This window comes from Oratosquilla oratoria, chromosome 12 (genome assembly GCF_046742065.1).
Source record: "Oratosquilla oratoria isolate Oo_2021 chromosome 12, ASM4674206v1, whole genome shotgun sequence".
NCBI classification, from domain to species: domain Eukaryota; kingdom Metazoa; phylum Arthropoda; class Malacostraca; order Stomatopoda; family Squillidae; genus Oratosquilla; species Oratosquilla oratoria.
In genome coordinates, this window is record NC_134788.1 from 37,278,768 (window position 1) to 37,291,255 (window position 12,488).

Consider the following 12,488-nt stretch of genomic DNA (forward strand, 5'->3'; position numbering starts at 1 on the left):
TTCCCAACAATCACCAAATTGAACACACAATTTACAAACACTGCATATTATTTGTTTTTGTTTTGTTATAATTTGTCTGTCTGATTTTCATTTATTATTAGTTATATGTCAATTTATTATCATTTACTATTTACCTGTTTGTTTGTTATTCAACTATACCAATGCATTTATTTATGTATTTTAATTGTTATTTACATTGTTATAGTTTTAATTTATTATTAATTTGTTTTTTTTTTTTTTTTTTTTTTTTTTTTTTTTTTTTTGCATCCGACCTAGATATGGATCAAAAGGTCTCCTGTCGGCATGCTTTGCCTTTGTAATCCTTTGTATAATGGAGTGTTGGAAATAATAACAGGATTCATCAAAACTACCCCTATGGGATGCCTATGTACAGAAATCAAAATCCTACCAACAGAACATCACATGAAAATGACAGGAATACAATTCTGTGCCAGAACCTTAAACAGCACACACGTTCACACTACATTTCATAAGCACTACCAACAAAACTAAAAAAAGCATACCAATCAAACCTATCACTTATACCACATAAAACATCCACACTGAAACACACTTACACCCATATAACTTAACAAGCCCTTCAAGACAGACTCAAGCCAAACTCAATACTCCTACAACAACCTCCAGATACAAGTCTCACAGAGAAAACCCTCATTCAACCAAACAAGAACCACATTAACACACCTGCACTCAGGACATTCTATGGCACTAGGACAACACCTACATAGAATAGGCTTGACCACAGACTCCAACTGCCCCAGGTGTAACCACCACACAGAAGACACAGAACACCTCATACTACAATGCCCCGTGCTAACAATCCCTACACAACATCATCACAATATCCCTTCTCTAAGTGATTTATGGCCCTGATCAGGGGCTGTTGCCAGTTTTCTGGATGCCGCAGGTCTTGTGCAAGAGAGACCAGGGGCAGGCAAAGGACTGATTGACTGACTAGATAACAAGAGTAATTCTCTATATGTACATCAAGTTATCGGTTACTGAATCACTCAGACTGTTACAGGATGACATGATATACGATTATATTACTTTATCAAATAGCAACGTCAATGTATTTGTAATTACAAAATAACAATTTATTATTTTCATTCTTCAAACCCTTGATTAACCATTCCTTTGGAAGTTGTTGTAGGTTTCAATCTATGAGTTGCTGTTCCTTCAAATGCTGCTGCCCCTGACTTCAGATTTCCAGTATTGACAATATTTGTAGAGTAATGATCACTTATACTAATGCTGCTGTGGTAATGTTTCCGGTAGAGGACTAATGCGCCGTAGTATATGGCGTAGAATAGGGACAGGACAAGGGCAGCTACTGCCAAAACACCCCACGACTCTCGAGGGCCAAAGTATTCGCGCAGTTGGTTGCCAGCGACAGCACCAATGGTCCTACCTGCAATTGAAAAAAAATATTGTTCATGTAAGAAGGAAAGATAAACTTAAAGTTTACTATACAAATAGTAGAAGAATAATTAAAAAAATTGATTTGCTGCGAGGTAAAGCATGCGTAGAGAATTTTTATATTATAGCCATTACTGAATCCTGGATCAACATGGCTGATAAACATTTCCTTCCGGAAATCGAAATAGAAGGATATAAGTTTTTTCATAAGGATAGGGTCGGCAGGAATGGGGGAGGTGTAGCACTTTTCGTTAAAAATACATTAAACTGTATTATCAACAATTCGATTAAGGAAGAGGACTGTACGGAATCTATTTGGGTAGAGATTATAGGCAAGAATAAGAAAGTTATTATTGGCGTCTTGTATAGACCTCCTAACCTTAGCATTGAGCAGACTGATTCCCTAATTCATGAAATTCACAGAGCGTCCCAGTACAAAAACGTTGTAATCATGGGAGATTTTAACTATAGAAACATTGACTGGGAAACTTTAATAGGAGATCATGAAGCGAAAAAATTCCTAGATGTGGTGCAGGATAATTTCCTAAAACAAATGATTACCGATCCTACAAGGGGACAAAATACCCTGGACTTAATTCTAACAAATAATGAGCACCAAATTAGCAGCATAATAGTGGGCGATAGTCTAGGCTTTAGCGATCATCAAGAAATAAGATTTAATATTATTTGGGAAAAAATAAAAAGTACAAATAACGTTCAAGTACCAGACTTCAGGAAAGCAAACTTTGACAATATAAAAACCTATTTGAAATTGAATACGAAAAACAATCCGGACGTTTCAAACATTCTTGATTCTCGTTGCGGGGCTGATAGTCAGAAGTGGGTCAAGGAGGATACGCGTACCTTGGGTCAGGTCTGGGTCAAGGAGAGAAATACGCATACCTTAGGTCAGGTCTGGGTCAAAGAGAGTGATGCGCGTGCCTTGGGTCAGGTCGATTCGGGGCGACGGCCCAAAAATCAGGTCAGTACTTTGGATGAGATGTATAGCAATCTGGCAGATCTAATTATTAATGCACAAAACACATTTATCCCCCTAAAGTCAATACGGAAAAATAGTAATACTCCCAAATGGATGACGGACAGATTGAAACATGAGATCGGAATTAAAAGAGGACTTTACGTAAAAATAAAAAACGGGGAATCACACCTTAGATCAAGATATAACGAAATGGCAAAGCTGGTTAAAAGGAATACACGTTCAGCGAAACGTAATTATGAAATCAAGGTTGCCCGTCAAGCAAAATCCAACCCAAAGGGTTTCTTTCACCTCTATGGAACAAAAGATAAAGAAACAATAGGACCAATTAAAAACGATGAAAATGTCATGATAGAATCAGAGAAAAAATGAGTGAGGAGTTTAAAAATTATTTTCTATCGGTGTTTACTAATGAGAGGTTAGATAAAGTACCTGACTGCGATCCGATTTTCAGAGGGGATGAAGAAAATAGCCTAACTAATATCAGCATTAGTAAAGAAGAAGTTATCAAGCAGATTGACAGACTTAAAGCTACAAAATCTCCGGGTCCGGACGAAATTTTTCCAAGAATGCTTAAAGAGTGTAAATTTGAAATCTGCGACCAGTTAACTGAAATATTCAATAAATCGGTAGACACTGGTTCCGTTCCAACTGCTTGGAGGCAGGCAAACGTTGTTCCTGTTTTTAAGAAGGGAGATAGATCGACCATATGCAACTACAGGCCAATCAGTTTGACATCGGTTATAGGAAAAATGCTTGAATCAATAATAGTAAATAGACTCAGAGAACACATTGAAGGGCATAATTTAATTCGTGATTCACAGCATGGTTTCTCCAAAGGTAAGTCATGCGTGACTAATCTTCTATCCTTTTACACTAAGGTATATAAGGCGTCAGACAACAATGAAAATTACGATGTTATTTACCTTGACTTTAGCAAAGCGTTCGACAAAGTGCCACACCAGAGACTACTAAGTAAAATCAAAGCCCATGGCATAGGAGGAAAAGTGTTAGAATGGATTAGAGCTTGGATTAGTAACAGAAAACAGCGGGTCACCATAAATGGAATAAAATCTAGGTGGGGCAATGTTACTAGCGGGGTCCCCCAGGGCTCGGTTTTGGGTCCCTTATTGTTCATTATGTATATAAACGACTTAGACGATGGGTTAAATAGTGATGTTAGTAAGTTTGCGGACGACACTAAAATAGGACGCCTAATTAGGTCAGGAGAAGACGCCCAGATTCTGCAGGATGATCTTAATAAACTGTTAACATGGTCGGTGAAATGGCAAATGAACTTCAATATCTCTAAGTGTAGCGTGTTAAACGTTGGGCTACACAACCCCGAAAATAGATACAACTTAGATGACACGTTTTTAGAAAAATCTGAGTGCGAGAGGGACTTGGGAGTTCTGGTGAGTCCGGACCTTAAAACCAGGAAGCAGTGCATTAGCGCCAGAAATAAAGCAAACAGAGTATTAGGCTTCATTGCTAGGACGGTAACGAATAGAAGTGCAGAGGTAATTATTAAACTCTATCTAGCGATAGTTAGACCCATCCTTGACTATGCGGTACAGTTTTGGTCTCCGTCCTACAGAATGGACATAAATTCACTAGAATCAGTACAGAGAAGAATGACCAAAATGATACAAGGACTCGGAAATTTGCCTTACGAAGAGAGGCTTAGGCACCTTAACTTACACTCTCTGGAAAGACGCAGAGTGCGGGGTGATCTAATAGAATTGTTCAAGTGGATCAAAGGCTATAACAAGGGTGATGCAAACAAGGTCATCATAATAAAACAACAGGGCGGGACTCGCAGTAATGGGTATAAACTGGACAAATTTAGATTTAAGAAGGAAATAGGCAAGAATTGGTTTACAAATAGGGTGGTCGATGAATGGAATAAACTTAGTAACCACGTAGTAAGCGCTGAAACTATCAGTTGTTTTAAAAAACGATTAGACAACTTTATGGATGGGGACGACAGGTGGTGATGGATACGGAGCTGCCTAGTGTAGGCCTTATGGTCTTTTGCAGTCTCCTTTATTTCTTATGTTCTTATGTTCTTATGTAAATAATGCAGTGAAAGCTTGTAACCCTTATCACACTTCTCAGACACTTCATCTTAAATGCATTTCAACCTCTCCTTCCTTCCTGGTCTCTCTTAAATTCCACTTCTTTATCCCATACAGTGTCATAGCCACAATCACCCCTTCATATAATCTCCTCTTTGCATCCATTCCCAGATGCCTATTTCTCATGGAACTTTTTCAATCTCCAAAGACATTTACTTGCTTCCCTCATTCTACAGTTTGCCTCCACTCCCACTCCATCGCCAGCCTTATGTGATACCAAATACCCACTTCCTATACCTTTCCTAAGCCCACACTGCTTCTCACCAATTATGCCCTCTGCTCTTCCCCTAATCCTCTCAATTAAATCCCCCCATAAACCTTTCCAGTTACACTCAACAAACTGATCCCTCTAAAGCTACTACACTCACATTTGTCCCCTTTTCCTTTGTAAAGTGGAACTATGCAGACACTCCTCCAGTCCTCCAGCACCTCTCCCTTCCCTTAGACACACATTAAACAACCTCACCCCGCTAGGTTCTCAGTTAGAATTGATTGGTGCACCATTTGGTATACCAGTTCTCACCAAGAACATAACGGGGAAGTAATAAAGCGCTATTACAAATCTCGCTTTTCATCAGCTTACAAGGACAATGAGAAGCCCATCAAAAACATTGTCAATAGAAATATCAAGTTCATGGATGAAAATTATATAGTCAAACCAAATATCTATTACGAAAGGAAAAAAGAATTCTATCTGCCTCTCCAAAATAACTCCCATCAGAAAGAGAATGAGCTGAAATATTCTCAAGTCCTAAGGCCTATATGAATACAAATGCATCAAAGGGATCTATGAAGCCCTTTCTTCAATGTGTATTGGCATGGTAACTGTGAAGCTGCAATCTACATAGACTGGTTGGACACCAATATGTAGTAGTTCCTAAAAACCATGCAATGACACCACTTGGCTACCATGTAACCTGCGAAGAAATGGAAAATAACACAAACGTTTTGGAAATGTGCATGGGTCCAAGGAGGTCAGAAATAATCAAGGGCCCCCTACAGTCGCAATCCAAGCTTGAACGTGCAAGCACTCACTTTATCAGTTCTACCCAGCATGAGAACACAGGGTAGGCCAGAAGACTGAGAAATTGGAAATACCACCCATCACAACTGACATCAATATCACTCCCTGAAGAAGGTTTGGTTGACCTGAAATCCTGATTGAAGATTATGAATGCGTATGGGCAAATTCTACAGATTTTACACCATCCACTATAGTGACTAGTTAGAACTAAAGAAACCATCTTCAAGAAAATAACGAAGAAAATAGTATCAACTTGTACAAAAATTGTCTATTAGAGCAGCTGTTGCTTGTCCACACTTTAGATAACTTTAGTAGACATGATAATTAAAAGATCAGTGGAAAAAAAATGGAATGAGGTATCTGAAGTAATGCACAAAGTTTTCCCTTACCTATGCCGGATGAAGTAGCTCCCAGGAGCCCCCTGAGTGAAGCTACAGTTGAGGACAAGGCTAATTCTCCACAGTACATCACTGAAGCTGTACCCAGGAGTCCACTGGCGATAGAATCAGCCACTTCCAAAGGGAGTACCATCACAGGGTCAGTCATGAATCTGAAACCTGATAGACGAAAGCTATTGATGTAGACCAAATCTGAAGGATTCTGGAATGCAGTATTATCATACCATATAAGAACTCACACACTCTTTGTACATTGTTACGGGCCCGTCCATGGCCGGGCACTTTCCCGTCATACGTGTGCGCATGCGCAGGTTGGTTGGGATGAGTGGTCGCCAAATGGTGACGTCTGGCAACTGGGAGCCAGTGGAGGTACGGTAGACTTGCGTGGTACCTCCTTCCCTTCTTACTATTCCTGTCACCATACCAGACATTTATTCCTGGCTAGCTCTTGTTACCTAGATGGGTAACGGTACGAATTGTGTATACTTAGGGATAAGAAGGAGCCTCAGAGGTTACTGGTGCGACCTTGTAGGTAGTATACTAGGTTGTGTCATATTATTCATGTTGTATCATATTATTCATGTTAAAATATAGATACTTATACTTGTAGTGTTTGCTAAATACCCCAATTGACTTAACATGAGATAGATCAAATGTTATTGTACCCTTGTATATGTGAAGGGCAACGTAACAACATACATACATACATATACCAAAGGCTTTTTCCCCCTTACACGGGGGGTAGCCAAAAAGAAAAAGGCATAGAAATCACTCCCACCCATTTCATTTCCCATATATTCCACTCCCCTCCACCCTCCTCCCATCTCAGCACCTCCCGGATGACGGGTCATCCCTGTATCCTGTCCACTGCCCTGGATCAGAAGCAGTGTCGCAGGACACAGCACATCCACAGCAAGGCCGCTTCATAAATTCGGCGACCCCCCTCTCCGTCCCCTCATGCAGGAAAGGAGAAGACGGGAAAAAATCCCTTTCTCATACATACTTCCTCACCCCCCATCCCCCACCCACTCCCCCTCATGCATCACAGCCTCATCTATACACAACCCTTCTCCATTCATCCCTATCTTCTGTCCTCTTCCGTCCTTACTCTACAGACATTCCTCTCTTTTGTAAAGCCCCTTTCACCCCATCCATCTCATCCTAGGACGCCCCCCCATATTCACTCCTTCCACCTCCGCCTTTCACACTTCTTTTACTAATCTTTCTTCACTCATTCTTTCCATGTGTCCAAACCATCCTAACACTCTTTCATCAACCCTATCTCCCAGCTCCCTTTCCACCCTTGTTTTCCTCCTCACCTCCTCATTTCTCATTCTATCTAGCCTAGTAACCCCTATCATACTTCTCAGACATTTCATCTCAAACATATTCAAACTCCTTCTCTCTTCCTCTCTCATGTTCCATGTTTCTGCCCCGTACATTGCTGTTGGCACAATCATTCCTTTATATAACCTCCTCTTAGCATCCATTCCCTGATGTTTATTTCTCCTTACACTTTTTAATCCATCAAGGCATTTACTCGTTTCTCTCAATCTACATTCTACCTCCACCCCCACTCCTCCCTTTCCTGTCACATTCGCACCCAAGTATCTGAAACTATCCACTTCCTCCAGTTTCTCACCCTTAATGCTCACTTCCAGCCTACTGTCACTCTTTCCCCTTGTACATCTCATCACCTTACTTTTACCCACATTTATCTTCAGCTTCCTTCTTTCACACACCTTCTCAAACTTTGTCACTAACATCCTCAATCCCTCCTGTGATCCTGCTGCACACACACACACACACACACACACACACACACACACACACACACACACACACACACACACACACACACACACACACACACACACACACACACACACCATACAGATAAATCACGAACTAAATCCGACGAACAGTTACCAAACCAGGAATAAAAAAAATTGATCCTTCTCACCTGCAAACCTCACGACGTGCCCGATGTTGCAAATGCATAAAGTAGGGACATATCCAATGGCCCCCACGACATAGGACGAGATGACTTGAAGGATGACTTCGAGAGGGACACCCACAGCCAACGTCATGCTGACGAGGAAGTTGGACGCCCCCATACTCTTCAGGTAGATGTATAAAAACGTCTCTGTGAAGCCGAAGAGGACGCCTGACAAAGGAAACGCAAGGTTGTCATATCAAGTCTACAACAGGTTCCTCTCGTCTCTGTTTTCTCCTTCCTTGCACAGAAACCCAACAAGAACTCTCACCCCAGGAAGTTGCGACCAAGGTAGTTACCTTTCCTGGCCCTTCAGTTCGAGGGATTTTTTTTTCACATGTTTTGACCACGAAAGGAGGGTGAAGTTAACATTATATAAGAACACTTACCAATGCAGATCATAAAGAGGAAAAAAACCAAGGTTTCGTGTTTGCGCACGACACTCCAAAGATCCGAGGTGAGTCTAGTGGCGGGAGGGCGTGTGTCCAGATTGCGCATATTAAGCATAAGGACGGCGGCTATCAGTTGCACCACACCGGAAGCGATGAAGAGAGGCCTGAGGAAGAAGCAGAGCATAGATGGTCCTTTTTTCATTGAATGGTCTAGCCTACACATGAGTCAAAATCACCATGGCTCCTGGACTGTATGAACAACCACAGCGTATATCGTTGAAAGATATATATGAAGACCCTTAGAGGCAGAGCATAGAGGATCCTTTTTTTGTTGAATGATCTAGGTTTCACACGAGTCAAAATCACCATGGCTCCTGGACTGTATGAACAACCACAGCGTATATCGTTGAAAGATATATATGAAGACCCCTCAAGCGCAGTGATCAAAGACCCGAAGTATCCAGATTCGGGGAAGAGACCAAATGGAAACAATTCTGCTGTTTTCTGTATAAACACTCTGATGGCGCAGAGATGAGGCCGTCATCCTTGGCATTACCTTGACACACTGTTGCACATCTCCCGAGCAAATGATAAGAAACATGCACAGATTCGTACCTGAAATCCTGACCATCCTGGACAAGGTACCCTCCAACGATGGAGGAAAATACCACAGCTATGCTACCCCAAGTCTTTTGGAATCCGTAGTTAATACCCAGCTCCGTCTTGTACACCAGGACGGTACTGTCCATTAAAACGTAGGACGACGCCTGAAGGAATCTGTGGGTGAGAACCATTTTGTAGATCTTAACTGACTGTGGATAATGCAATCTGTGTAGTACCCCATGGTTAGAATATTGACCCTTTGTGATTTTTTTTTTTTTTTTTTTGTGATCACGTTATTTCATGGAATTTATCTGACTATTTCTGTTTTAGTTCTATCAGAATGTGTGTTTGTCTCCACAACACTCCTCACCGGTTGGAAAAAAAAAAGTTGTAACTTGACTCTAAAACATAACAACACAATAATGGAGGAGACTATGAAATACCACAAGGCCTAAACTAGGCTGTTCCATGTCAATTACACCTATTATCCTCTTCCATGAATTGACCCCACCTTCTCTTGATATAGAATCAATGGATTCAGCGCTCACTGCATGTCTGTTCCATTCGTTAAGCACTCTATTGGCAAACCAGCTCTTGCCTATTTCCTTCTTAAGACTAGATGTGTCTAGGGTACCCATGAGAGGAGGAGAACAGAGTTATTGTCTCCAGGAAGAGCATCGAGACAAAAGGAAGATCTCCAGTAGTGGAGGAGGGAGGGAGAAACTGAAGAAAGATCGAGGAGAGAACACCTGAAAGATAAGATGGAAGAGAAAAGGAAAAATACATAAAAGAGAGAATACCAGGGGAAGGAGGATGTGCGTCAATAAAACTATTTGTGTGTCGCAGCAGCAGTCGAGTCGACATACCCATATATCAGTCTTACTGCCATGTAGGAGTAGAAGGTGACTGCATGCGACTGTGGGTCATTGACCAGCGTTGCTGCGGTAGGCGCCAAGACTTCGTCGACAAAGGAGCTATTGACGGAGATGTCGTCCGCGGCAGCGCCGATGGTGCTAGTGAAGTTCTCCTCCGCAGCAGAAGGGACCTGGACTACAGCAGGAATCGCAAGGAAGAGGAAGGTAAACCCTCCCGTCAGGGCAGTGATGAGACTCATGAACACCTGTAGGGGGGTCCAAAAGGGAACTAAGTAGAACCGTTCCAGATTGTGACGACAATTCTCAGCTTATGGTGGTGTCTCTGTGGGTAGTACAGTGCGTCAGAATGTGCCAATGAGCTTGTTTCTCATGCTGTACAAGAGGGGTTGGTCAAAGGGCGTTGTGATGATTCTGCTGAATCACTAAGAGGAAATGGTGTGGCTGCAAGCAGCAGCAGTACATAGTAAAAGGAAAGGGCGGTCAATTGATTTGTGATTTTAAGGTCTATCTTTGTTTCTATTGGCGTCACTGTATTCACTTGGTCTTTGGATGACGTGTTGGACTCGTGATTGACAGCTATTTCCCTCCTGGAAGAGAGCTCAGAGCTCGTAGGTCCGATCTATGGGTAATGCTATGACCTTGCACACACACACACACCCAACTCCCCGCCCACGAGAGTTGGAGTAACACCCCTCAGCGCTGCGATACTGATATTATTTCAGCCCCGGGCGAGAGTCGAACCCGGACCTCCGTAGTGGCAGGCCAGAGCTCTAACCACAGCGCCATGAGAGGTGTGTATCATGAGTGGTGTGTATCAAACGACATTTTACTCCATTCGTGACGCCGTGCCCTTCCTTCAGGAGTGAAGAAATGAGCGGCGTCTCACGCTCCCTTAATCAATCAGTTCGTGTCGTTGCAGTAGCAGGTCGTCAACAAAAGTAGTGTCACAGATATTTCTAAGTATGGAGCAAACTCATGCCGCCCAGCATATCATTACACTTGACAGGGTTTCACACTGGCAAACACTGTTTCAACACGGAAGATCTGTTGAACACAACTCTTCGATTTGTGTACAAAATATATTCAGAGTCACGAGAATTTGACAAGAAGTTTAGCCTTTAGCACGACCTTACATAATTCTATAGTAAGGCCAAGAAACACAAATGTATGAACTAATTGAAAACGTTCCCTTTGTCTGTCTTTGTGACAAACAGCTAAAAGAAACTAGTTCCTTCGGTGCAGAGGAGCCTGTCCGGGAGGATCTGCCAACATGTCACTTGAGTTGTATAATCGTCTCGCATTTAATGCTTAAAGAAAAAAAATATATCAACTTATACAACCGAAGAATCGTAAACCCAGGATAGCCCACATGAAGAAGAATTGGGACCCTGTCGAAGACTGGGATGACAGCTCTTCATGCGATAAAAAGAAAAAAGCACTCCACACTTATAAGAACCATGCCCTCACCTTGAAGTTTCCAATTTTGTCACCCACGAAGCCCGCGAAGAATGGACTCATGAGGGTGATGAGGTAGTAACCGCCCGACACGAAGCTCACGTCCTCGACAGTCAGGTTAAGTGATTGCTGGTGTAACGATAACTGCGGCCAGAGCAACACGACGCCTGTTCAGGAGGAGGAAGAGTTGCTCACTTATGGTTTGCTATTCGTGATCGATGTTTAATTTCTGTCACATTGAAAAGGGCTTTTCATGCTATTCAACGGCAGGCAGTTTGACTCAGTCCAAGGGATACTCGTACAATGAGGACAGTCAGTACTCAAATCCTTGAGTAGTAAGCAGTAGTCATTTGGATCACATTGTGGAAGTAATCAAGACTTGCTGACTTTGTACAAGTGTACCCGACTTGAAAACAATACACACACTTACACATATAAATACACATATACAGATACTTACATATAAGAAAAATAAAAGTGTAGAAAAGCAGAACAATACATTCTTACCCAATGAGTCTTCAGAGAAGTGGTTGGGAAAAGAAAGGCTTTAACATAAATAGGGGTTATTTCAATCACTTGAGATTCCTGGGCATCATTTTAGGAATAGAAAACATGCAAAATATATTCAATGGACTCAACGTGGAAAATTCAAAAGCAAATTTAAAGATGAATAAGAGCAAAACAAAGTCATATTTCTTTTAATCGATGGTGAGAACCTTGAGGAAGTTGATGTGTACCATTATTGAGTCCATACTCTAAAGCTAACTAAACATCATGGAAATCAATCCTTAGTCAATTCTTATATCGTTAAGTCAAGGGATATGATACAGCGAACAAGAACGAGAGATGTGCTATTAAGGATTACAGTTGTTATCTTCTCACTCGTTATGATCCAAGTCGCAGCTAAGCTGCGTTAGTACTCAAGCCAAAAGCAAAGGACTAACCAAACAAAACAAAGAATACACAGGCCTTAACCCAGGCCAACTGGACATTGAAGAAATCGTCGAAGAAGGGTCGGAGACGACCACCTTGGCAGCTCCTCCTCCTCCCGCAGGGTGTTCCTCCTCCTTGCTCCATCATCCTGGATGCTCTTCCTCCCTTCCTCGGCGCAATGCCTACAAGTGGAGGAGAGATTCGAGCGATTAAAGATACGACCTCGACAACAACTGC

The 12,488-nt window shown here is 41.9% G+C and overlaps 1 protein-coding gene across 1 annotated transcript; it reads right to left on the minus strand.

Moving 5' to 3' along the window:
* Positions 1–222: 222 nt before the first annotated feature.
* LOC143030688 (major facilitator superfamily domain-containing protein 6-like) lies at positions 223–11,475 on the minus strand. Its single transcript, XM_076193872.1, has 7 exons — positions 11,331–11,475; positions 9,855–10,108; positions 9,001–9,162; positions 8,383–8,549; positions 7,961–8,164; positions 5,989–6,156; positions 223–1,432 (listed from the first exon to the last, which is right to left on the minus strand). The coding sequence occupies exons 1-7, from the start codon at positions 11,379–11,381 to the stop codon at positions 1,128–1,130; spliced, it is 1,311 nt and encodes a 436-aa protein (XP_076049987.1). The 5' UTR covers positions 11,382–11,475; the 3' UTR covers positions 223–1,127.
* Positions 11,476–12,488: the final 1,013 nt, after the last annotated feature.

Coding starts and splice junctions, on each gene's coding strand:
- LOC143030688 (XM_076193872.1), bottom strand. CDS start 11,381: ATGAGTCCATTCTTCGCGGGCTTCGTGGGTGACAAAATTGGAAACTTC. Junction 9,163..9,854: donor GCAGTAAGACTGATATATGG/GTATGTCGACTC, acceptor TCTCACCCACAG/ATTCCTTCAGGCGTCGTCCT. Junction 8,165..8,382: donor CCTCTTTATGATCTGCATTG/GTAAGTGTTCTT, acceptor TTCCTTTGTCAG/GCGTCCTCTTCGGCTTCACA.